Source organism: Pipistrellus kuhlii, unplaced genomic scaffold, assembly GCF_014108245.1.
Source record: "Pipistrellus kuhlii isolate mPipKuh1 unplaced genomic scaffold, mPipKuh1.p scaffold_m20_p_3, whole genome shotgun sequence".
NCBI lineage: Eukaryota > Metazoa > Chordata > Mammalia > Chiroptera > Vespertilionidae > Pipistrellus > Pipistrellus kuhlii.
The window spans coordinates 10,753,239-10,777,192 of record NW_023425529.1 but is presented as its reverse complement, the minus strand read 5'-3'; the positions used below and the strand labels follow the sequence as shown (position 1 = coordinate 10,777,192).

The following is a 23,954-nucleotide window of genomic DNA, read 5'->3' as shown; positions in this document are numbered from 1 at the left end:
CTCCCCGGGGGTGGGAGAGTGGGGGACGAGCTAGGAGGGGCTCGGAAGCAAGTCTCGGTTAAGGCAGCTCCCTGATCAGCCTCTCGCCCAGCCTCGTGGGGAGCCAGACGCACGAATAACGGGCTAGGATGACGCGCCGCACAGTCTGCACCGCTGGTGTCAGATCTTGGTGCTTCGCGGTTCACTGGTAAAAGTCCGCGGGACAGAGTTGCCGTCCTCCCCTGGCCATTGGCTCGGAGACAGACGCTCCTCCTGACCGCCCCCTCGGGTGGGTATCGCGCCGAGTCCCAGGCGACGGGACCCACCCTGGGCATCCCCAGGCGGCGCGCTCTCCCGGGGTCCAGGCGGGCGCCGAAAGCTCTAGGTCCGGGAGGCTGCTGCCCGCTCCGGACTCCCCATCGCCCGTCCCCCGTCGCCACGGAGACTCAGGGCCGGGGCACCCTGGAGGCGGAGACCTAGCCGGGGTCCCGCCCACCGCCCGCTTCGCCCCTCCTCCCTCCTGGCCCGCGCCCCGCATCCCGCACAGCAGGCTCACCTCCCGCGGGCACCGGAGCGCCGCGGCCCGTCTGCGCCCAGGCTCCCCGCGCCCTGGCAGTAGGAACCCGCAGGGGCATCTCTTCGGGGCACCTCTCCGGGCGGCCACGGGGCATGCCCAGCAGCGGGGCGGCCGGCCGGGCGCCGCGGGAGCCGAGCGCATGCAGTCCCCGCGCCGCGCGCCCGCCGTCCAGGGGCGCCGCGCCCCGGCGGCCGCTCTGGCCGACGCGCTGGCCAGCCTGGAGCGCACGCGGGGCAGGATGGACTCCCTCTCCGCTTACGGTAACCGGCTCCCGGGGCGGCTGGGGCGGGGCCCGGGAGCCTTCCTATTATCCCGGGAAACTTCGGGGTTCGGCCCCGGGAGGGTGGGGGAGAAAGGGAGTCAGTCCGCTGCAGCGTGCGCTGGCCCGGGGGAAGGATGCTCCTTGGGGCTAAAGGCGGCCGGGCCCCTGGGAAAGAGGGCGTTTGGAGAAAGAGTCCTTTGGAAGGGATCTGGGTGCTTTTGGGACCCCAGAAACAGCCAGTTCGCTGCAGACCTCCCCGGGGGGCGGGGGGAGAAGGGAAGGTTCCCGAGTTTAGTACTTAGAACCCCGTGGTTCTGAGAAGTGCGTTCCATCAGTGCTTCTTGTCCCGACTGACCTTGGCCAAGTTATTGAAACTTTCCTGTTCTTGAATTTCTGCATCTGTCCATCAGAGGTGAGGGTATCTCTCTGACAGATGCTATGATGGACTTCAATAATAGACTAGTACACAAAATAGGTTTTTCTTAATGCAAAAAAACAAACAAAAAAAACCCCCCAAACAAACCAAAACCCAAGAAACAAAAAACACAGCTTGGAAAGAAAAATTCCATGGAAATACAAGGCATTATTCCTCCTTTTAAAACATTTTTGAGTAAAGAACTGTATGCTTTTATTATTTTTAAAGAGGTATTGTACAATTCCGAAGGATAACAAAATCACAGGGCGAAGGTTTGGGACTTAGACATCCCAGCGTGCTGCAGAAGCCAGTGAGGCTTTTTCCAGAGGAGCAGAGGAAACGTGGTTCTTTGTAGTTCTTTAAGTAGAGACAGGGTTATAGGAGGCAGAGACTCAAACAGACCTCCCTCCCTCGCCTGCTTTGCACTCAGCTGCTGCAATAACATCAGGTTTTGGAGTTTTAGATGGGAAGGCTGTGAGCAGTGGTTGGGGAGTGTTCTGAAGGTTCATTGGAGGTGGTGGGAGGTTACAGAGGTCGCTCTGTCCTTCTTAGGATTTAAACTGTTTCAGGTGATCCCTCAGGTGGCCTTGAGGGTTTGCATTTGATGCTTGGGTGCTACTAACAAATGGTGAGCTGATTACAAATGGCACACTAGTGGCTTTTTTTTTCCTTCTTTTTTTTCCTCTCTCTCTCCTTATTCAGAGCATTTTCTGCTGGGTTGTGTCGTTCTTGCCCCTGCTGCACAGATAACACACACCATTGTCAGTCTTGGATTACCATCTGGGGATAACTCAACATCCTGGTGGTGTTTTAGGCATATTCATTGGCAGGAATCTATCTTTTACTCCTTTTCCTACCCAAGGGACCTAACTTCTGTTTTTTTTTTTTTTTTTTTTTTTTTTTATGTCACGTTAAATGTCACACGCTGCTCTGTGGACATTGTCAGTCACAGGTCTACATAATCATCAGTTCTGTAAATTTCCAGAAGTTTTGAAAGCTTCGTCGGGTGCCCAGGTGGAGTCAATGAAGCCGGAGTAGTGGAACTGTTTTTTGAAAAGCATGTATGTTTCAGTAATTAAAGGAAAAGGTGGCTGATCACTTGGAGGTGTGTGTGTGTGTCAATTAGGGATTACACGGTTTCGTCTTTAGAACCTAAGAGGGAAATATATATGCCATTTAGATTTGTGCTGTTCGAAAGACATTCCCGACACACTCTGCTTCCTCCCCCCTCCCTAACGTGATGAATATGCTTGGCCCCAAAGTGTGTATCGGTTCTTTGGTCCATAGCGATGTGACCTGCGACAGGACAAGATAAATGAGTCCATCAGGGTTCCCACCTAGTGAAAACGGTAAAGAAAAACCAAATGGAGCACATTGAACACATTCCTCACCCTCTGGGTGCTGTCGAGATCATTATCTGGTGAGCCGCTTGGCCCAGCTCTGGAACCTTCTACAAATCATCTCTCAGACAATCGAGCTTCTTTTAAAAATGTGCCCTTTCAGTTCTCTTGGATTTGGGTTAAGATATCATGAAGAGGGATGATCTGAGGGTTTTTTTTTTTTTTTTTTTTTTTTTTTGCCTAGAATTTATAGGATTCAATTTTTATATTCGTTTGCTGGATTTAATAAATGCCTTAGGTCCTAGCTTTAGCATAGGGGCTGCCGAGAGAACAAACAGTTTATACTGGAGACCATGTGAGTGAGGCTCCTAAGAAGAGAGAGAAATGTGGCTTGTGCATACATTTCATTAGCAGCAGCTCCCATTAAACCTACTAACTTCCCGTCTAAGTATGCACCTTTGATCGTATATTGGAACTGGCTCTTTCTGTATTTTAGCATGCATTTTAACATCCAGGCAGCCATCTAGACTCATATGTTCCAGAGCTGTGAATTGAGATCAGAGAAATCAATAACTATACTATGCCCGCTAAAAAATACATGTTCAGTGGAGGATGCCATTTTTAAAATTCTGGATCTTCATTGCTTCGACCTTTTGTACTCACCGATGATTTTTCTCTTTCCTTGTCCTTTAAATCGTTTTGGTTCCTAACTGCTTTTAGCTCATTATATAACCCCATGCATGAGACCAAGGATGGGTGACTGGTCCCTTTTAGAGAGAAATGACTGGGACTTGATTCATTCTCGGCCATGCCAGAGAAGGCGAAGGGCCGAGTGCCAGGCTGATCCTGGCAGGAACTTACCCCGAACCTGCCACCCTGGCCTTGAAATCTGAGGAGACCTACTGAGGGGCCGGAGGAGCTTATAGTGCCCAGTGGGGCTACTTCAGATAGGGAAAGCCTCTGCTCAGATATCTCTTCACGGCCCAGCATCGCGCACACTTCACAATGCAGAAAACATGGTGGCCCCAGGTTACAGACTTTAACAATGCAGAAAACATGGTGGCCCCAGGTTACAGACCTCCCCCTGAGAGATGGGCTCTACACTTGGGGCCATGGTCTCAAATATCCTTGAGGAGGTCATCTGAGCAGAGACTGAAACGAAGGAAAGGAATAAGCCTTTTTTTTTTTTTTTTTTTTTTTGGTGGGGAAAGAGCATTCCTGGCAAAGGGGATATATGTGCAAAGGCCCCACGGCAGGAACAAGCATGTCCTATTCAAGGAAGGTTCCTGTAGAGAGGGCAAGTAGAAAACCAGAAGGAAATGCAGTCAGAGTCAGTATTGTTGTCACTATTCATGCTCATGTTCCTCCTGCCTCTTAAATTGTGTCTTTTCTCGTGTACTCTTCCTTCTGCTTACTACCGTAGTATATTGGTGTTTGCCTGGGTTCTGTCCTTGACTTTATAATCTCTCAACAATGTCATGCTCGTGACATTGGTCAGTTAGCTACCAAAGGCGAGACAATGGCCCCAAGTGCACAGTCTCTTAGCGGGAAGCCTGTGAAGTGGGGTCACAAGGTTTTTTGCACGGTAAGGTGAAGTGTGGGCTATGGTGGGGCATGGGCAGTAATAACTGGCACCTTATGTGCATTAGCTCATTTTAATCTCACGGCAGCCTTTAAGAAGGTAGTCCACTGTTAGCCCTGTATTCATTGAGGCACAGACAGATTAAGCTCCACATAACAGCGTGGAGTCCAAATGCAGGTGTAGATAGTTTGGCTGTGGCACCTGGTGCTGGGGAGAGTTAAGAGGCAGAGAATAAACCAATGTGTGTGGGGGTGTGTGGGTAATTCCAGGCAGAAGGTGTGGTTTGAGCAAAGGCTTAAGGGCAGTGGATGACCAGAGTTCAGGACTTGTGATCAGAAGGGGGTAAAGGAGAAGGGTGTTGTGAGAGCTAAGCCTAATCATCTTTACCCCCTTTCGATCACAAGTCCTGAACTCTGGTCATCCACTGCCTAATCATGGGACATGGGGACTGAGAGAAGCAAAGAGAGGAGACCCTAGGACAGTGGTCGGCAAACTGCGGCTCGTGAGACACATGCGGCTCTTTGGCCCCTTGAGTGTGGCTCTTACACAAAATACCATGGCCTGGGCGAGTCTGTTTTGAAGAAGTGGAGTTAGAAGTTTAAGTTTAAAAACTTTGGCTCTCAAAAGAAATTTCTATCGTTGTACTGTTGATATTTGGCTCTGTTGACTAATAAAGCCCTCTGCCTTTACGAGGCTTCCTCTCTCTCCTTGTTCACCCTCCCCATCTGACTTGGTTCTTCTCTTGGGACTTCTCAGAGTAAGTCCCTAACACTCTCCATTTTGGATATAAGGAGCACTCCCCTCTATTGGTTGTAAAATCCCCAAAGGCACATAGTAGGTGATCAATACTTAGCTGTCCCGCCGACTGAAGGACAGAGTGAAGGCTAGCAGGAGTCAGTACACCATGCACAAGTATACTATGCATTTTCCTGTTGCAAAAGAACTTTTGTCATTGAACACCCAAAGGAGCAAATGTGTCCACACTATGTGGTCAAATCAGATGCATGCAACTGACCGCAGCTCATGGTTTAGCTACAAAATCAATCCAAAGGGCTCTTTGATGACTTCTCTTGTGTTTGCCTCCCACCACCTGGCATGCCTGTTATTATGCAATCCAGATGCTCATGCTGAACACCAGTTAGGATCCTTTCGATTAAGAAGCTGCAGAGAACTATGTACTTATACATGCAGCCCATAGACATGGACAATAGGGTGGTGACTACCTGGAATGGGGTGACTAGGGACTGGGCAGAGGAGGTAAAGGGAGGGGGATGGAAGACATGTGTAATACTGTCAACAATAAAAATATTTTTAAAAATAAAATAAAATTTAAAAAAAAGCTGTATCTGAACACACAAAAACCAATTTAAAAAAAGGGGAGAGGGGAAGAAGCTGTAGCAAAGCACGTACAGATTATCCTTTGACCTTCAGCCCTTCACATCATAGAAGTTTCTGGGGTAAAATTAAAATTAAATTTTCACTTTGATCCCGTGCAGAAGCGTTTTAATCTTTCCCTGTAAAACATGATGTTCTTTGTAAGAGGCATGTGCATTTTCTACTGGAATATAGTCCTAGGTCAGTGGTCAGCAAACGGCGGCTCTCAAGCCACATGCAGCTCTTTGGCCCTTTGAGTGTTCTAACGCTGCCCACACGTGGTATTTTGTGGAAGAGCCATACTCAAGGGGCCAAAGAGACACATGTGGCTCCTGAACCATGGTTTGCCCACCACTGTCCTAGACAAATGGGCTGCCAGGAAGTTCCTAGAACAAACAATTCAATGTATGTTTGGTGAGTGTAGCCACTGATGTAGGTTCTGGAAGTAAAACCAAAAACTGCCTGTTATCATGACTCTTACATTGTAATGATAAGGTTCCAGAAAAGTTGGAAATAGAATATACGATTTTTAACACTGAGAGGAGTAGGGACAAGTAGGAGGTTAAGGAAGGGCTGTGGGGCTTTTCTCTTATTAGGGTTCATGGAAGGACTTTGTCGCTGTGCCTGTGAGGATAGAATCCTAGGGAAGCTGGGAGGAGTCTCGGGCACAGTGTTTAAAATGCAGGGATGATGGTTAAAGTGTTTGAAGCTTACTAGAGGCTTTGGTAAACATTTATGGTGACTTCTGTGCATTAGGCCAGTGGTCAGCAAACTCATTAGTCAACAGAGCCAAATATCAACAGTATAACGATTGAAATTTCTTTTGAGAGACAAAGTTTTTAAACTTAAACTTCTTCTAATGCCACTTCTTTGAAATAGACTCGCCCAGGCCATGGTATTTTGTGGAAGAGCCACACTCAAAGGGCCAAAGAACTGCATGTGGCTCTCGAGCCGCAGTTTGCTGACCACAACCATGGCATTAGGCAGAGCCAGGAATTGTGTCAGAGAATGAGTAGGGGAAGGCCTTGACCTCCAGGAGTTTGGGTGTAGCTCAGGTCCAGGGGAAGGTACAGAGGACGCTATTGCTGCCCTGTTTGTCTCCTCGTGCTGTTGCAAAAATCATATGGAAGAGCAGATGCAGAAGTTTTGTGGAAACACCACGATGTGTTTATCATCCTTATTGTAGAATTAGATCTGTTTTTTATCTGGTGAGGGGAAACACAATTTCTAGACTTGGATTCATCAGCTCCCTAGAGCCATGGTCGGCAAACTGTGGCTCGAGAGCCTCAAGTGGCTCTTTGGCCCCTTGAGTGTGGCTCTTCCACAAAATACCATGACCTGGCGAGTCTATTTGGAAGAAGTGGCGTTAGAAGAAGTTTAAGTTTAAAAAATGTAGCTCTCAAAATAAATTTCAATTGTTGTGCTGTTGATAATTTGGCTCTGGTGACTAATGAGTTTGCTGACCACTGCCTTAGACCTCCCAAAGCTCCAATTCCTGCCTGGGGCCAGCCAGTGTCTACCCCGTGTGGCAGGCAGTAAGTGATTTTTGAACGAATGAATTTCAGTTACAATATAAAGAAAAAGAGTTGAGGTCCATTTTAAAAAATATCTTCCTGAAGAATGTAACCTGAACCCTTTATCATTAGTCATTGACCCTTTTTGTCTTTAGTAAAGCAATTCCACCTTTATTTTGGTTAGTGTTTGCTTGCTGTATGTTTTTATATCTTTTTGCCGCAAGCAAATAGTAACCAAAATAAAGGCGGAGTAGCTTTTTAAGTGTTCGATGAAAAGGCGCTGAGACAGAAAGCGCACACGAGATGATGTCTGTCTTGTTCCCTGGAGAACCGCAGAGCTTTGCACATCAGATGAGACTGTCAGCCAGGGAGCCCCGAGTACAGCAGGGAGCCACCTCCCCAGCCTGAGACGTTCATTTGGCCTCCTTCTGTCTGTGCCTCTCTTCTCACATAGTGGCCTGGTGCAGCCGGGCAGACCTGGGCTTTAATTCCAACTGCGACTTTTCAGAAGTGTTCCTCTCATCCGGCTTCTCAGCTTTGCAGGCCTAGGTCCTCACTGGTATGGGGGGATCATCAAAGCTACCTGACCTGAGTGGTTTTGGAGCTCAGGTGAAATAGTGGATGCAAATGAGATCATGTTTAGCACAAAGCCTCGCAAAGAGGAAGTGCTCCATAGCTAACGTCTTCTAATTCTATCGCCATCTCATTTCCCTGGTTATTATTTTCAGAGTTTACATTTCTGGTTTGCCCAGTCATGATTTCTGCCCCTCTTTATTTCTTAAAATAAATAAATAAATAAATAAATGGTGCGCTGTGATTTACGTACAGACAGGTGGGTAAGGCAAATTTATAATTTAACAAAGAATTATATAGTGAATGTGATCATGTGACCACCACCTAGATCAAGAAATAGAACACCCCAGCAGTGCAGAGCCCACCCTGCACTCTCCCTGCCCCTTCACGGCCTTTTTTCCACCAAAGGAACCACCCTGCTGATGTTGGTGCAACTTACTGTGTTACTGTTCTTTCCCTTTTTACCTTTCTTGTATGCATCTATAAAGATTATAGTTTTGCGCAGCTGGTGTGACTCAGTGGTTGAGTGTCAACCTATGAACCAGGAGGTCACGGTTTGATTTCTGGTCAGGGCACATGCCCAGATTGTGGGCTCGATCCCCTGTGGGGGTGTACAGAAGGCAGCCGATCAATGATTCTCTCTCATCGTTGATGTATATATCTGTATCTCCCTCTCCCTTCCTTTCTGAAATCAATAAAAATACATACGTGTTTTTTTTTTTTTTTAAAGAATATAGTTTTGTTTTCCTGGTTGGTGTTGCTTAGTGATTAGAGTGTCATCCCATGCACTGAAAAGTTATGAGTTCAATTCCTGGTCAAGGGCACGTATCTGATTGCAGGTTCAATCCCTGGACTGGTCAGGTCATATTTGAGAGGCAATGAATGATGTGTTTCTCACACATTGATGTTTCTGTCTCCTCTCTCTTCCTCTCCCTCCATCCCTCCTTTCCACTCTTCTAAAAAAAAAAAAAAGTAATAGAAAAAATATCCTGAACTCCCATTTGACCCAGTAATCCCACTTCTAGGAATATATCCCAAGAAACCAGAAACACCAGAAAGGATATATGCACCCCATGTTCATAGCAGCACAATTTACAATAGCTGAGATTTGGAAACAGCCTAAGTGCCCATCAGCAGATGAGTGGAGTAAAAAACTGTGGTACATTTACACAATGGAATACTATGCTGCCATAAAAAAGGAGTTCCTACCATTTGCAACAACATGGATGGAGATGGAGAACATTATGCTAAGTGAAATAAGCCAGGCAAAGAAAGATAAATATCACATGATCTCACTCATTTGTGGAATATAATGAACAGCATAGACTGATGAATAAGAACAAATCCAGAGGCTGAGAAATGTTGATTAGAACGTCAAACCCCAGGGAAGGTGGGGGTCGGTGGGAATAAGGGGGAAAGATCAACCAAGGGACTTGTGTGCATGCATATGAGTCTAATCAATGGACACAGACAACAGGGATGTGGGGCATGAGTGGGGGATAATAAGGACACATATGTAAAAAAACTTAATTAATAAAAGAAAGATATCCTGACGATTAACAAAAAAGACTATAGTTTTGTTGTGAAATGTCCATAAATAGATCAATGTATTGTTTTGTGTTGTCTCTTCCATTCGACCTGGTTGTGAGGCATGTCCATAATAGTTGGTGTAGCTTTGCTTCATTGTCTTTGCCGTAGAGTATTCTGCTGTATGGATATCCTTGCTCTTTCTAAGTATAAAACAAAAATAACAGCCAGTATTCAATAACACGTTCTGTGTGCTGCCTTATAAGGAGGAGCCTTTATTTATCCCTGTTGTGCATGTGGGAAATGGAGCTGGAGACATGCAATTCTGTGCCCGAGGGTGGAACCAGGTGTCTGATCTAAATACTGACTCGAATTGGCGAAGTGTATTAATTTCATTCAGAGTCTCAGGTGCTTCCACTAGTAACTTGATTTAAAAAAAAATTAACTTCAGTTGATTCCTAAAGGATTAAATGGATATTCAAGCTCTCCTATCAAATCTAGCATTTTTGTTTTAATTTCGAGAGGACATACCTTCCTTTATTGAGTCACCAAGAATGTAACTGCCACATGTCTTCGTATTCTTACTCTCTGAGTCTTTGTTGTTGTTAATCCTCACTCAGGGATATTTTTCCATGGATTTTTAGAGAGAGCGGGAGAGAGCAGGATAAACACACAGAGAGAAACATCGATGTGAGAGAGAACATCAACTGGTTGCCTCCCAAACTCACCCTAACCAGGCCTGAGATTGAGCCCACAACTGAGATCCTTGAATTATTGTACCTTGATTGGAATTGAACTGGGGGACCTCCAGTTCTTAGGCCAATGCTTTATCCATTGAGTCAAATCAGCCAGATTTTGGCTAGTTTGAATTATAACAAAATTACACCCTAGTTTTACCATTCAGATATGACTCATGTTTCAGTAGTTTTGTCATTCAAATTTATTCACAGCCTCTTCCCGGGCATTCGTTCCTAATTTGAGCATTCTGCTTCTTTGTTGATTACTAATTTCTCAGTACGATTCCTCCCTCATTTGTTTTCCTCTTCTCCCCATCCATAGGCATTTCTGTGCTTGTAAATCTCAACCAATCTCTCTTTCCTTTTTATCCCCCCTCCACCTTCTCTCTTCCACTTCCACCTTTGATGCTATTGACCTTGTCCTGGAAGGTTTCCTCACTTCCAAAATCCTTCAAGGACAGATCCTGAGTGATGCATTTAAAAAGAATAAGGAATGACGACTTCACAGTAGTTAGAGCAGTGTTTTAGGTCTGGAAATTGTTGATTCAGCTCACTCTACAAATATATACTGAATTATTTGCTAGCTATGCATTTTGTGTAGCTGAATTATTAACCATACCCTATCTTCTCTGCTGCTGGTCTCCCCCCCCCCCCCCCCCCAAGAAAAAAAGTGAGATAAGCATTATCACCATTTTCAGGAGGAAAAGACACCAGAATGGAGAAAAGTGAAGAAACAACGACCATTCATTTAACAACAAAAATCCTCTTGGGGTTTCTTTTGGTTAGAGAAAACGGGTACCAACGTAGGTGTGTCATAAAAGCAAAGTGGTGTTCGGCCAAGTTCCAAGAGTCTATGTGCAGCAGAACTGGGTTTGAAATCCAGGACTCCTGACTCCCAGCCCAGCATCCTTTATTGAAATGAAAACTAGTAGGAAGGGGGAATGGCCATTTGTTCATTCTTTAATTTCAGGCATTCCTTTTTTTTCTTGTTTTCAACCAATGGACATATGTTGAGGATGTGCCTTATGCCAGGGGCAGTGTTAAATGACTGTCTAACACCTGGGTTTGCCCTTGACAAGCACATGGTTTGAGATACATGCAACCCAGTACAGGCAGTCCCTGCTTTTCACAAGTTCACATTACACTACTTTGCAGATATTGCTGCTTTTTTTTTTTTTTTTTCCCCCCTCAAATTGAAGGTTTGTAGCAACTCTGCATTGAGCAAGTCTATCAGCATTATTTTCCAATAACCTCAGATGATGGATAGCATCTTTTAGTGATAAAATCCTTTTAAAGTAAGGGATGTGCATTTTTTAAGACATAATGGTATTGCACACGTCATAGACTATAGTATACTATAAACATAGCTTTTCTATGCACTGGGAAGCCAGGACGTTTGTGTGACTTGCTTTCTTGTGCTATTTGCTTTATTGCTGTGGTCTGGAACGTACCGTATTTTTTGGACCATAAGACGCACTTTTTCCCCCCCAGAAGTGGGGGGGGGGGGGGGGGGGAAGTCCCTGCGTCTTATGGTCCAAATATAGCCTACACATATACTTAAAAAAAAAAGTTTTTTTACTTGCCCGGCTCTGTGTGGTCTGTGTGTGCTTGCCCAGCTCTAAAATGGTTCTAAATGCTGCTGTTTACTTTACTGGGTTGATTACATGTGTTTATGACTGTGATGTTGGGTTTTAATGCACATAAAATATTTTAGGACACTATTTGTTTCAGAATCTTTTTTTCTTCATTTCCCTTCTCTAAAAACTGGTGCGTCTTATGGTCCGGAGTGTCTTATGGTCCGAAAAATACGGTAGCTCCCAGGCCTGCCTGTGCACCTCACCTGCTCAGTGTTCCTGGGGGGGGGGGGGGGGGGGGGAGAGAAGGGGGTGCCTCGTACTCAGAAGCACCCTTGGAAGTAGAGGTGGTGGTCTGGGGATAGTTCTTAGAGAGGAGTGGGCCACATGCATCCACTAGAATTATTTTCCCCAGGTTAAAATAGCCTAAAAGTATTCTTTCGCATTTTACCTCCTTGTGTGTGGGCCTGCAGTGGCCTCGATGTGACCAGGGAGGGCCGTTGCTGGTTTTCTGCCCTCTGCCTACCCATCTGCTTTCCCCCATACTTTCCAACTGCCCTCCAGCGTGAGCACATACAGGCACCCTTGCCAATGACTCCCATGGCCTCAATGCTTTCCTCCTAAGAATGTTCACCCGTGAAACCATCTTCTCTACCAACCCACGGCACTCTCCCTTCAAAATAGAATCTCTGCATTTCCAGAAACGCTTTCTCTTTGAGTGCATTTGGCCAATTTTTTTTTGTAATTATTATTTCCCCCTCTAATTTATAATTTTTCCCATTATAGATCAGTTTCACAGTTTTTCTAGTATCACAGAACATAAAGCATTTATTTCCGTTCAGGCCAGTTTTGCAAACATTACCGTAATGATTCTTTGTCTCTGACCTATGGTGTTTTATATTAGATGATCTTATGGATTTATCTTGATGTTTCAGAAGAAGTTATTTATGCCCTGCATGTTTCATAAACAATTGAAGCAGTTCTTGTCTCGATTTGACCTTGGTGCTGTAGTCTGACCTGGACGAGGCCCTCAGCGCCCGCATCTCAGGCTTTCCGTCAGGTGTGGGCGGGGTCTGCCCTGGTTTACCTGCTGCAGGAGCTAATGTGGGTGACGTGCTGAGATGTTAGGTAAATGTGACATGTGTGTTTCTTGGGCCCCTCTGTCCAGAACCGTTCCTGCTCTCAGTAGTGAGGAGTCCGTGTGGTGTGCTATCCTTTTAGCCTCCGAGGGAGTCACATCCACTTCTCTGTCTCCACTCCGCTTCTCTCATGGTTTGGCCACTGCTGCCTTCGTTGATTCTCAACTTACTGCCTCATAAGAGTCTTTCTGCCTCTTGTCTTGCCGCCTCCCTGTTCTCCATGCCACCACGAAGTGATCTTTCTGAAATAAAAATGCGATCCTGCTCTCTCGACGAGTGGTTGGCAAACTGTGGCTTGCGAGCCACATGTGGCTCTTTGGCCTTTTGAGTGTGGCTCTTCCACAAAATACCATGGCGTGGGCAAGTCTAGTTTGAAGAAGTGGCATTAAAAGAAGTTTAAGTTTAAAAAATTTGGCTCTCAAAAGAAATTTCAATCGTTGTACTGTTGATATTTGGTTCTGTTGATGAATGAGTTTGCCGACCACTGCTCTAGGCAAAATCCAAACTTGTTAACATGGTTTATTAGACACTTTGTGGTGTGGCCGCTGCTTACCCCTCCTTTTCTTAATGCATTCAGCGGCCAAGTCATAAGGTGCAGGTGCCTCTGAGCCTGGAGACACGACAATAGCTCTCTGCTTAAATTTTCTTCCTCCATTTAGCCCCCTTATGTTTAGTCAGACAATGTGCGCCTTTAGGTTTTTGTTTTGATGTCACTTCCTCCAGGAAGCCTTACCTGATACCTCTAGTATCTGACCCTAAGCTGCTGTTTCCCTGTGCGCTTCAACCTCTATTATAATTCTATATAATAAAAGGGTAATATGCAAATTGACCCTAACAGTGGAATGATCCAGAAAGACTAGTCGCTGTGATGCACACTGATCACCAGGGGGCAGACACTCAATGCAGAAGCTGCCCCCTGGTGGTCAGTGTGCTTCCACAGGGGAGCTCCACTCAGCCTCAAGCTGGGCTGATGGTTGCAACCGCTAAGGATGTGCGACTGTAGTTTAGGCCCACTCCTCAAGGGCCTAAGCCGGCAGGTGGACATCCCGAGAGGTCCCTGACTGTGAGAGGGCACAGGCCAAGCTGAGGGCCCCTCTTCCTCCAAGTGCACGAATTTTCATGCACCGGGCCTCTAGTAACATTGAATAACTGTTATTGTCTGTGTGGGTGGTCTGGGTTATTTGTTGAAGTGTCCCAGTGCCTGGTGCCTAGCAACCCCTACGCATGATGGCTGAATGAGTATGAGACACAGAGAACTGGTTTATTTACCAGCAGTCACATAGTTACATGATGTTCATGGTGTGTACCAGAATATGTGACCTTCTCTTTTATTTTCTTAACAGACAGAGATGTGAGCAGTGGGAGTTACAACCTTTCCACCACAACCACCGGCAGCTACTACAGTTGTGTCAGCCAGATCACCATAGGTGAGAAATTATGTATTTTGTTTTATGACAGTTATTATTGCCTGGAAAAGTGGGGAGTTTGGAGCCTAAGGAAGGAGTAAGTGGAAAATGCAATCTCGAGCATTTATTTTCAGAATTAGAGCAATTGCTTTTGGACACACCTTGCTGGGGCGCCCTCTTGTGGATCCTCATTGCATTTACATAGAAATGGATGGAGGAAGGGTGCTTCAGAGAGAGATTAAAAATTCTGGTTTGCCCAACTTTTTGCCCTTTGCTTTATTTTAAACTGGTTTATCTTTTATGATTTATATTCATCTAATTGAAAAATAAATTTTATATCACCATGGTAAATAGAAAATATACATTATTTCCCATATGTGTGCATGCAATATATGAGAAATGCCGATGTATGCATACGTAACAACAAATCAGTGCTATTGAATGCTAGCTACATTGTATGTACCAGCTGCCCTGTCCCCTTACTTCTCAGAAACATTGAAGTCTACAGTTGGGGTGTGTTGTTTTCTGTCCCTCCACCCCCTTTTAAAAATATATATTTTATTGATTTTTTACAGAGAGAAAGGGAGAGGGATAGAGAGTTAGAAACATCGATGAGAGAGTAACATCAATTAGCTGTTTTCTGCACACCCCGTACTGGGAACGTGCCCGCAACCAAGGTACATGCCATTGTCCATAATTGAACTTGGGATCCTTCAGTCTGCAGGCCAACGCTCTATCCATTGAGCCAAACCGGTTAGGTCTGTTTCCCCCCCCCCCCCCCCCCTTTTTTTTAAATATACATATAATTTTAGAGAGAAAGGGAGAGGGAGAGAAAAAGAAACATCAATGATGAGAGAGAATCATTGATTGGCTGCCTCCTGCATGCACCACACTGGGATCGAGCCCACAACCCAGGCATGTGCCCCTGACCAGAATCGAACCTGGGACCCTTCAGTCCACAGACCAATTCTCTTATCTACTGAGCCAAACCTATAGGGCTGTTCCTTCCCTGTGCTCACCATACACTCTCTCCCGGCTGCCGGCTGCCTTCCTACTCAACCTTAAACATATACTATTTTGGTCAAAAAGGGAAGAGTGACCCTGGTTACTTTCCTGTTTGTGGAACTCATCCTTGCCCTTCCATGTCCTTTCAAATTTTTCTAGATTCCAGAATCTTGCCCGCCACTTTAGGAGAAAAAAAAAAAATGCTGATGCTGGTTGCAGCTACATTCATTTGTTCTCCCTATTTGCCAGCTGCTCTTGGTGCTTGACATACACGATTCTAATCAGGACTCTGTGAGGAAGGTATTGCTACTTTCCCTGTTTACAGACGAGAAAACTAGCTCTTTGCTACCCAGCCAGAAATGAACACGCCCAAGATTTCAATCTAGGTCTGCCCTTGACAAGCACATGGCTTAGGATCCGTGTAAATCGGTACAGGCAGTCCCTGGTTTTCAAAAGTTCGTGCTACACCGCTTTGCAGCTATTGTGTTTTTCACAAATTTTTCACAAGGTTTGTAGCAGCTCTGCATCGAGCAAGCCTATCAGCACTGTTTACCCAGCAGCCTCACGTAACCATTCCTCCTTGAGCCAATCGTTGACAAGGGTTATCTTTAGACCCGTGTTGCAGGGGGGAAGGGTGAGTCCACTTGCCTTGAGTCACGTGGCTGAGTGGGGTTGGGATGAATCCCCAAACAAAATATAACCCTGTTGGAATCAGTAAGAGCGGGTGGATTCTGCACAGGCATAAGGCAGTGTCCAGTGGTCTGTTCAGCTCATAGCACTTCTGCAATATCTATAGTGAAAGTAGAAAGGAATACACAACCTCAGACTCCAAGTCCTGGAGGGAATTCCGATCGAAGCATCGTCCAAGGAGTCCTTTCATAAATGCTCTTATTTATTTAAAAAATATATATTTTACTGATTTTTTACAGAGAGGAAGGGAGAGGAATAGAGTTAGAAACATCGATAGAGAGAAACATCGATCAGCTGCCTCCTGCACACCCCCCACTGGGGATGTGCCCGCAACCAATGTACATGCCCTTGACCGGAATCCAACCTGGGACCTTTCAGTCCTCAGACTGATGCTCTATCCATTGAGCTAAACCAGTTTCGGCAATGCTCTTATTTTTATCCTAACTTCATCTCCTACACTTCGGTCCTTCTTATGGAAGAGTCATCTCACACAGAAGTGCCGTACTTGGGAGGGATTCCATTGAAGGAAACAGCATACTTGTGGATTTCCTGTTGTCCTGCACAACGTAGAATTGCCAAAAAGTTCAAGAAACAGAAAAATGACTCTTTCTGAAATCTCTCTGTTTGTTAATCCAGGAGACCCTTAGCTAGGTCCTTATTTTCTGGAAGTAAACTCCCATTTTATCCATGTAAGAGAGATTGAAGAACTTTATAGCTAATTAACACCATTCTTTCTCAAGCCAGCCTTCAATTCTGAGTGTTCCTTACATGTTTCTCTTTATGATTTTGGGTCTAGTCGGTGAGAGAACTCAAAGGAGAGCCAAGATTGCCCTCCCCAGTGGGGACTGAATGGTGTTTGGGAGAATGAGAAATTCCTGTACTTGCCCCTGGGACAGTTGGACACCAGCTGTTCCCCCCTGGGTGGGTTGGTTATCCTCTCAAAATACTTTGACCTTGTTGCAACTTTTCCATTTAGGCTGGTCTATTTATATTCCAACAAGTTTAAGGATCTTACTATAGCTCATTTGTATCAATAACATGGGTTAAAGGATTTGCTAATGAACATCATTTCTGGAGTAAATGATGTGGTAATTTTCTAAGCTACAAAAAGACTTGTTAGTAATGTGAACAATACCTTTTAAAAATTAAGCATATGCTAGAAATCAGCTCTGATTTTATTTAAAAGACGATAGAACCTAAGGCTTTCATGATGGGCTCTGTTCTGAGTAATGAATCCCCAGGAGCATGGGCTTGGGCAGAGAAAAGAGGGATCTGAGTTTCTGAATAAAGCAGCCAGGCAAGCGAAAACACGGTCCTGGGATTCTCCTTCTTCTAAGAGGATTCTCTGGTGTAAAAAGAAAGCAATATGTTCTCAGCTTTTGAATAAAAACTTCATGGGACATCGATTTAAAGGGAGCATTCTGGAATTTCATTTCTATGGCCCAGTTCACTCTTAGCAGGTATGGGGGATCCAAGAGCATGGATCACGCAAAACAAACTAATTCGCATCTGAGGTTTAGTCCAGCAAACATGCTCAGGCTGGCCCTGGGTCCGTGGTGTTCACTCTGGTCTTCCACTGCGGCACTGGCTCCTCCCAGATCCAAACAAGGAAAATCTGTGTTTTCGCTGAGTGTTTTCAGAGGCTCCAGTGCCCTTGCTCAGGCAAGACTCACGCACCGTTAGAAGGTGGCTGCTGTGGGTACTCCAGCTGACAGTTGTCATGTGGGGAGAGGGCCCAGGGTTGCTTGAACACAGAGATTTTTCAAAAGAAGCTAGAAAGCTGGATTTTTCTCTAAAGTTTTATTGTTGTGAATTTTTATTTGAATTTTATTTCAAATTAAGTAAGTGTGGACGAACTAAAGCACATCTGCAGAAGAGATCTGTCCATCTGGCCACTAGGTTGCAATCTTTGCCCACAAGGTCAAGTTCATGCTACCACTCCATGACCTAGTCCAGTGGTCGACAAACTGCAGCTCATGAGCCACATGCGGTTCTTTGGCCCCTTGAGTGTGGCTCTTCCACAAAATACCACGGCCTGAGTGAGTCTGTTTTGAAGAAGTGGCGTTAGAAGAAGTTTAAGTTTAAAAAATGTGGCTCTCAAAAGAAATTTCAGTCATTGTACTGTTGATAATTGGCTCTGTTGACTAATGAGTTTGCTGACTACTGACCTAGTCCTTCCACCTAAGAAGTCTCTCTCCTGATATCCTGGAAGGAGATTTATCTCCTACTTGTAAACTCTTTCATCTTGCTTTGATATAAAGTTACTTACAGTTTAGGGAGAAAACATGGATTTTGGGGTCAGGCAGATTTAGACTCATCCAATTCTGTTTCTGGCCCTTACTGGCTGCTTGACCTGGGGTAAGTTGAGATCCAGTTTCTTTTTAAAAAGAAATATATCTATCTCTTTATTGATTTCAGGGATGAAGGAAGAGGGAGAGAGAGAGAGAGAAACATCAATGATGAGAGAATCATTGATAGTTGCCTCCTGCACACCCCCTACTAGGGATCGAGCCTGCAACCTGGGCATGTGCCCTTGGCCAGAATCGAACCTGGGACCCTTCAGTCTGCAGGCCAACGCTCTATCCACTGAACCAAACTGGCTAGGGCAAGATTGAGTTTCTTCATCTGTAAAACTTAAATAGTGAGAAATAGTCCTCTTGAACAATTGCTGTAAGGATTAGAATCATTTATGTGAAGTGTCTGGCACATAGTAAATCTTCAGGTATTGTTAAGTCTTAATCTCCTTTGAGATCCTTGAGGGAACAGCCTGGGCAGCTAGCACATAGTAGGTGCTTAATAAATATATGTTGAATAAGTGAACAAGATCCATCAAGTGTGATGAACTTAAGCTATGTATTTGTAAAGTAACATGCATCCTTATCTCAAGTGCTATGTGATTTGACTCACAGATATGGCGGATGGGAAATATAAAAACCACCACAGTGTGAGGCTTCCATTGCTGCTCCTGACCTAATGTGGTTTGTCTCTCCAGGTTATGACGTTTCGGGGCCTGTTGCAATTGGGGTGACCCACTGGAAAAATCCATATGCCCAAGGCAGACCGACCGTCCCATCAGACCTGCCTCTCTTCGTCTCCAAAGATGCAGGCATCCCCGTGTATCACCAGTCCCTCACCCGCAAGACTGAGCTGGCCACGCCTCTGTCTTGCCCAGCGTCACTGTCCATCACTCCAGTGCCTTCTTACAGCAGCAGCAGCCAGGAAACCCTGAGTCAAGACACGACAGGTAAGAAGAGTTGGCTTCCTGTTGGAGATTCGGGACTCGGTGTCTTTCAGGTCCTCTCCTCTGCCTGCTGACCAGATTGCATCTGTGTTTCTGCTTGTGTGGTGTCACGGACTCCCACATTTCTCCCTGTACCCCCCAACTCCCATATGAATAGCTTGGCGGTGACAGGAGGAAGGTTGGATGTGAATATAAATATTTGACCTTAGTCTATATTTGACCTCGTTCTGTTTGGTAAAATGACACACCAACCCTGAATCAGAATTCCAAAATTTGTCATAGGACTTTGGGTTGACTTGATTAATTTCTCGAATCCTCTATTTAGTGATAAGGCATCTGTCCTGTACTAAACTCTTGTATTAGAAAAAGTCATTTTTGAATACCTCAGTTACTGCCAATTCATGCTGCGCTGTCAATCTGATCCATGACAGGGGTCTGCACATTAGTGCCAGTGGGCACATCCAGCCTGCTTAGTTTAGCCCAAGAACTAAGAATAGTTTTTTTTTTTTAATTTCTTTATTGATTATGGTGTCACATAATTGTCCTCATCCCCCCATTCCCATCCCAAACCCCTCCCCACGTATGCCCACCCCCTGTTGTCCATGATCTCTGTTAGGCTTATATGCATGCACACAAGTCCTTTGGTTGATCTCTCCCCTTTGCCTCCACCCTCCCCTACCTTCTCTCTGAGGCCTGGCAGTCTGATTGCTGCTTCTCTGTTTCCAGATCTGTTTCTGTTCATCAATTTATGTTGTTCATTATTTCCCCTAGATAGTTAGATCATGTGATACAAGGAATTCCCTTATAAGGACCAAAACCGAGACAAGCCATAATGGTTATGCTGAGAGGCAAATGAATTCCTTTCTGGGTCAACAGTTCTTTTGAGTCCCCATTTCAATGTCAAACAGTTCCTTATGTGTACATGTCAGCCATAGTATTTCAGATCTGTTTGGCAGACAAATGGTGTTGATGCAGTTCCTACCCTCTCTGGTTTGGTCCTGGGCACCCTTCAGTGACACACAGCTCCTGTCTGCTAGTATGGCAAGGCATTGTCAGCGTCTTCCATTTCTGAATAGTTTTTACTTTTTGGAAACGATTGGTGTCTCCGTCTGTACAGGTTGCTATAAGAAAATGCTGCAGATTGGGTAGTTAATTTCTCACAGTTCTGGAGGCTGCAGGTTGGAGGCCAAGGTGCCAACACGGCTGGATGAGGGCCTTGTTCTGGGTTTCAGACTTCCCACTGTGTCCTCCTGCTGCAGGAGTGGTGAGGGATCTCCGTAGAGGCTCTTTGATAGGGACACTAATCCCATTCATGAGGGCACCACCCTTATGACCTAAGCATCCCCCAGGGGCCCTGCTTCCTAATACCTCCACATTAAGCGTTAGGGTTCCAACATACAAATTTCGGGAAGGACACAAACACTCAGATCATACAGTGGAAAAAATTAAGAGAGGAATAATATTTTGAGACACCTGGAAAGTACAATATATGAAAGTCAAAGGTTAGTGTTCACACACAAAACTTTATTGGAACACAGCCATACTCATTCGTGTATTTATGTGTTAATCTATGGTTGCTTTCGAGTGACAACAGCAGCCGTGAGTACTGACACAGACCATCTGGGCTGGAAAAACTGAAATATGTACTATCTGTCCCTTTGCAGAAAATCTTTGCTGACTGCTGCTCTGTGTGATCCTTGGGAGTTATGGCTTAAACACCCAGGGCAAGAAAACTGCTTATAACAGCTTGCCTTAACTTTTATAATTGATGCCCTGGCCAGCGTTACTCAGTGGTTGAAACATTGACCCGTGCACCAAAGGGTCCCGGGTTCAATTCCAGGTTAAGGGCATGTACCCGAGTGTGGGTTCGATTCCCAGTACCAGTCAGGGAATGTGCGGGAGACTACTTATTGATGTGTCTCTCTAACATCCATGCTTCTCTCTCTCTTTTCTTCCTCTCTTTCTTTCTCCCTCTCTCTCCCTCCCTTCCACTCTCTCTAAAAATCAATGGGAAAAAATATCATTGGGTGAGGATTAACAACAAATTTATAATTTGCATTATAGTTTAAATGAGTTACAGAAAGTTTTACCTCTCTATGCAAGGATAGGCAATTAATCGTGTTTGCAATAAAAAGTCTGAGCTGGAGGTTTAAATTATGTCAAATCCATTCAGCCACTTTTTTTTTTTTCCTATAGCTATAGCACTTATAGATAATGGTTTAGTCAGCCAAATCCAATGTGTACTGGTAATTCCTGTTCTGGAGATCAGTCTGAATGTTGACCCTCAGTATTATAATACAATGCTCCGCAACAATTCACAGATGCTGCCATCTAGGGGTGAGACGGTGATGTTGAAGACGTTTTAGATTACCCAAAGCCATCTGGAAAGCAGTGGGTTTGCAGACTCCAATGGAACTTGTTAACAATGAAGATCCCCAGGGCTTGCCCCCAGGGGATGCTTTGTCCATGGCACAGAGTGAGTTTCAGCAGTCTGCATTCTTCATCCCATCCTGGGATTTTGATTCTTGAGGTTCTCATTCACCCCTTGGGGGACTCCTTCCTTCCAAAGTGTCTGGTTAGATGGCTCGATGGAAATCCAAGAGATCGATACCTTAGAGCAGTGTTTTTCAACCTTTTTTGGGCAAAGGCACACTTGTTTCATGAAAAAAATCACGAGGCACACCACCATTAGAAAATGTTAAAAAATTTAACTCTGTGCCTATATTGACTATATATAAAGTAATTCTCTTGAATAGGAATCAAATAAACACAAAGAAAGTATTTTATAATTACTTTATTATGAAATATTAAGTAAACAAAATAGTGAAAAATTATAAAATTCTTGTCTTGTCTGCACCTACGGCACACCAGGCAACATCTCGAGGCACACTAGTGTGCCGCGGAACAGCGGTTGAAAAACGCTGCCTTAGAGCACCATGGGACATTTGCTTGCCATCAGCCCTGCCCTGGCCAAACTACATCTTTCTGGTTGTCCTTGTGGAGGGTTAGTTTGAAAGCAGAAATATTGTGATGGAGGGTGTAAACATTTTTCCAAATGAAGGCTTGAATCTCCTGGGTTTTGATGTTATCACGAAGGAAACCTGACTTTGCTTTCTTGAAAAGTTTCTTAAAATCTGAAGTTGGAGAAATAAAGTGCTGCCTTTGGCCGAGGTTGCTGAGAGGTTATGACATTTCCTGACAAAGAAGCGTGTGAAATGGCAGCCGTCAGATGAACATTTCACCACCTTTCCCTGGCAGTTGGCTTTTTGCCCTTTGCATAGAACAGTGTACTGTGACTTTTGGAAGAGGCTTCTATTTTTAGCTTGTAGGTCTTCAAAAACAAATTAAAAGCCCCATAATTCCTTTCATTCCCTAGGACATTCTATTGGCAAAAAAATATTGGATTTTCCCAAGTAACTGGTGTTATTACAATAGTATTTGTATACTTACAAAGTAAGCCTGAATATTTAAGGATGGCATTACCCAAGCATGTGGTATTTTATTATAGAAAATTTTAGATTTTAAGAAAAGTTTGTTTTCAGTATAACAAAATAGCATACATATAAATTGCATATATATCAACATATGTATAGCTTCTGTATATTTCAATTATGATTATATGTATGTCAGTTATCAAATTTATTTGATTTCTTATAGGAATTATGGATTTGAATATGTATTTTTGTGTGAAAGTTTCCAGTTTCATTTCTGTTTGCTTTTCAAAAAATAAAAGTGAATTTTAGTATTACTTTACACATGAAAAAAATATATATGTTGCTTTTTTCGCTAGAAAACTGGGATGAGATAATTAACTGCAAGTGTATTAGAATGTCCTATGAATTCCACACTTTGCTAGACATATATCCCTTTATATTTCTAAGCTTTCTTCGGCATAAACTGCAGGTCTGATGTGGAGGAGCTGACAAATTGTAGGCACAAAATAGCTATACTATTATTTATTGATTGTTTGAGTTCTCTTATGTTTAAGAATTCACCCAGCACTAGCCAGTGTGGCTCAATTGGTTATGCTGTTCTGTACACTGAGTAGTTGTTGACTCACTTCCCAGTCAGGGCACATGCCTAAATTGTGGGCTTGATTCCCAGTAGGGGGCATGCAGGAGGCAGCTGGGTGATGTTTCTCTCTTCTCCCTTCCTCTTTCTAAAAATCAATAAACTATTGATTTTTAGAAAGAGGAAGAACTATTTTTTTTTTTAAAGAATTTATTCAGCCTGGCCAGTGTGGTGCAGTGGTTGAGCATTGACCCATGAATCAGGAGGTCACCATTCGATTCCTGGTCAGGGCTCATGCCTGGGGTTTCAGGCTCAATCCCCATGCAAGAGGCAGCTGATTTATGTTTCTCTCTCATAGATGTTTCTATCACTCTACCCCTCTCTTCTCTCTCTAAAATCAATAAAGACATATTTTTAAAAAGAAGCTTCAGTTTCCTAGTAACTGAAGCAAAAAGAAGAAATCTATCTATCTATCTATCTATCTATCTATCTATAAAAGGCTAATATGCTAAGTGTCTGACCAACCAATTTGTTGCTATGACGTGCACTGACCACCAGGGGACAGATGCTCAACTCTGGAGCTGCTAAGCTGCAGTGACTTGGCAATGATGATTCTTGGGTGATGCACCTTGAAACCAGAGAGGAGAGAGCTGATTCCTCGCAGGGCCACGTGATTCCACTTTGGCCATGGGTTATATTGTTGCTGGGGCACTCTTGGCTAACTGCACACGGATTTGAAATCCACGCCCTGTACTACAACAACTTTGCAGAGTGCCCTCTCACACTCTGGATCCCCTTGGGGGATGTTGGAGAGCCAATTTTGACCCGATCCTCGCAGTCCAGGCCAAGGGATCCCACCTGCTGGAGGGACCCCCCCTTACTTTGAAGACGCTGGGGAGGGACCTCAGGAAGTTGGCTACAGGGGGTATCTGGCCTATCTTGCAGGGATATTGGGGCCTCCATGCTGGCACCTACCTTGACTGGCCTGGGGCCTGTGGGCTAGGGACA

At 44.7% G+C, this 23,954-nt stretch overlaps 1 protein-coding gene across 1 annotated transcript in view; it reads left to right on the top strand.

The window, feature by feature from the left end:
• The first annotated feature begins 625 nt into the window (after positions 1 to 625).
• The window catches only part of ANO4 (anoctamin 4), a 292,620-nt gene continuing 269,291 nt past the window's right edge, over positions 626 to 23,954 (top strand). The window contains exons 1-3 of the mRNA XM_036456048.2: positions 626 to 816; positions 13,937 to 14,020; positions 18,687 to 18,938. Coding sequence (XP_036311941.2) covers positions 696 to 816; positions 13,937 to 14,020; positions 18,687 to 18,938 — 457 coding nt within the window. The 5' untranslated portion in view covers positions 626 to 695. The remainder of the gene's footprint in view (positions 817 to 13,936; positions 14,021 to 18,686; positions 18,939 to 23,954) is intronic.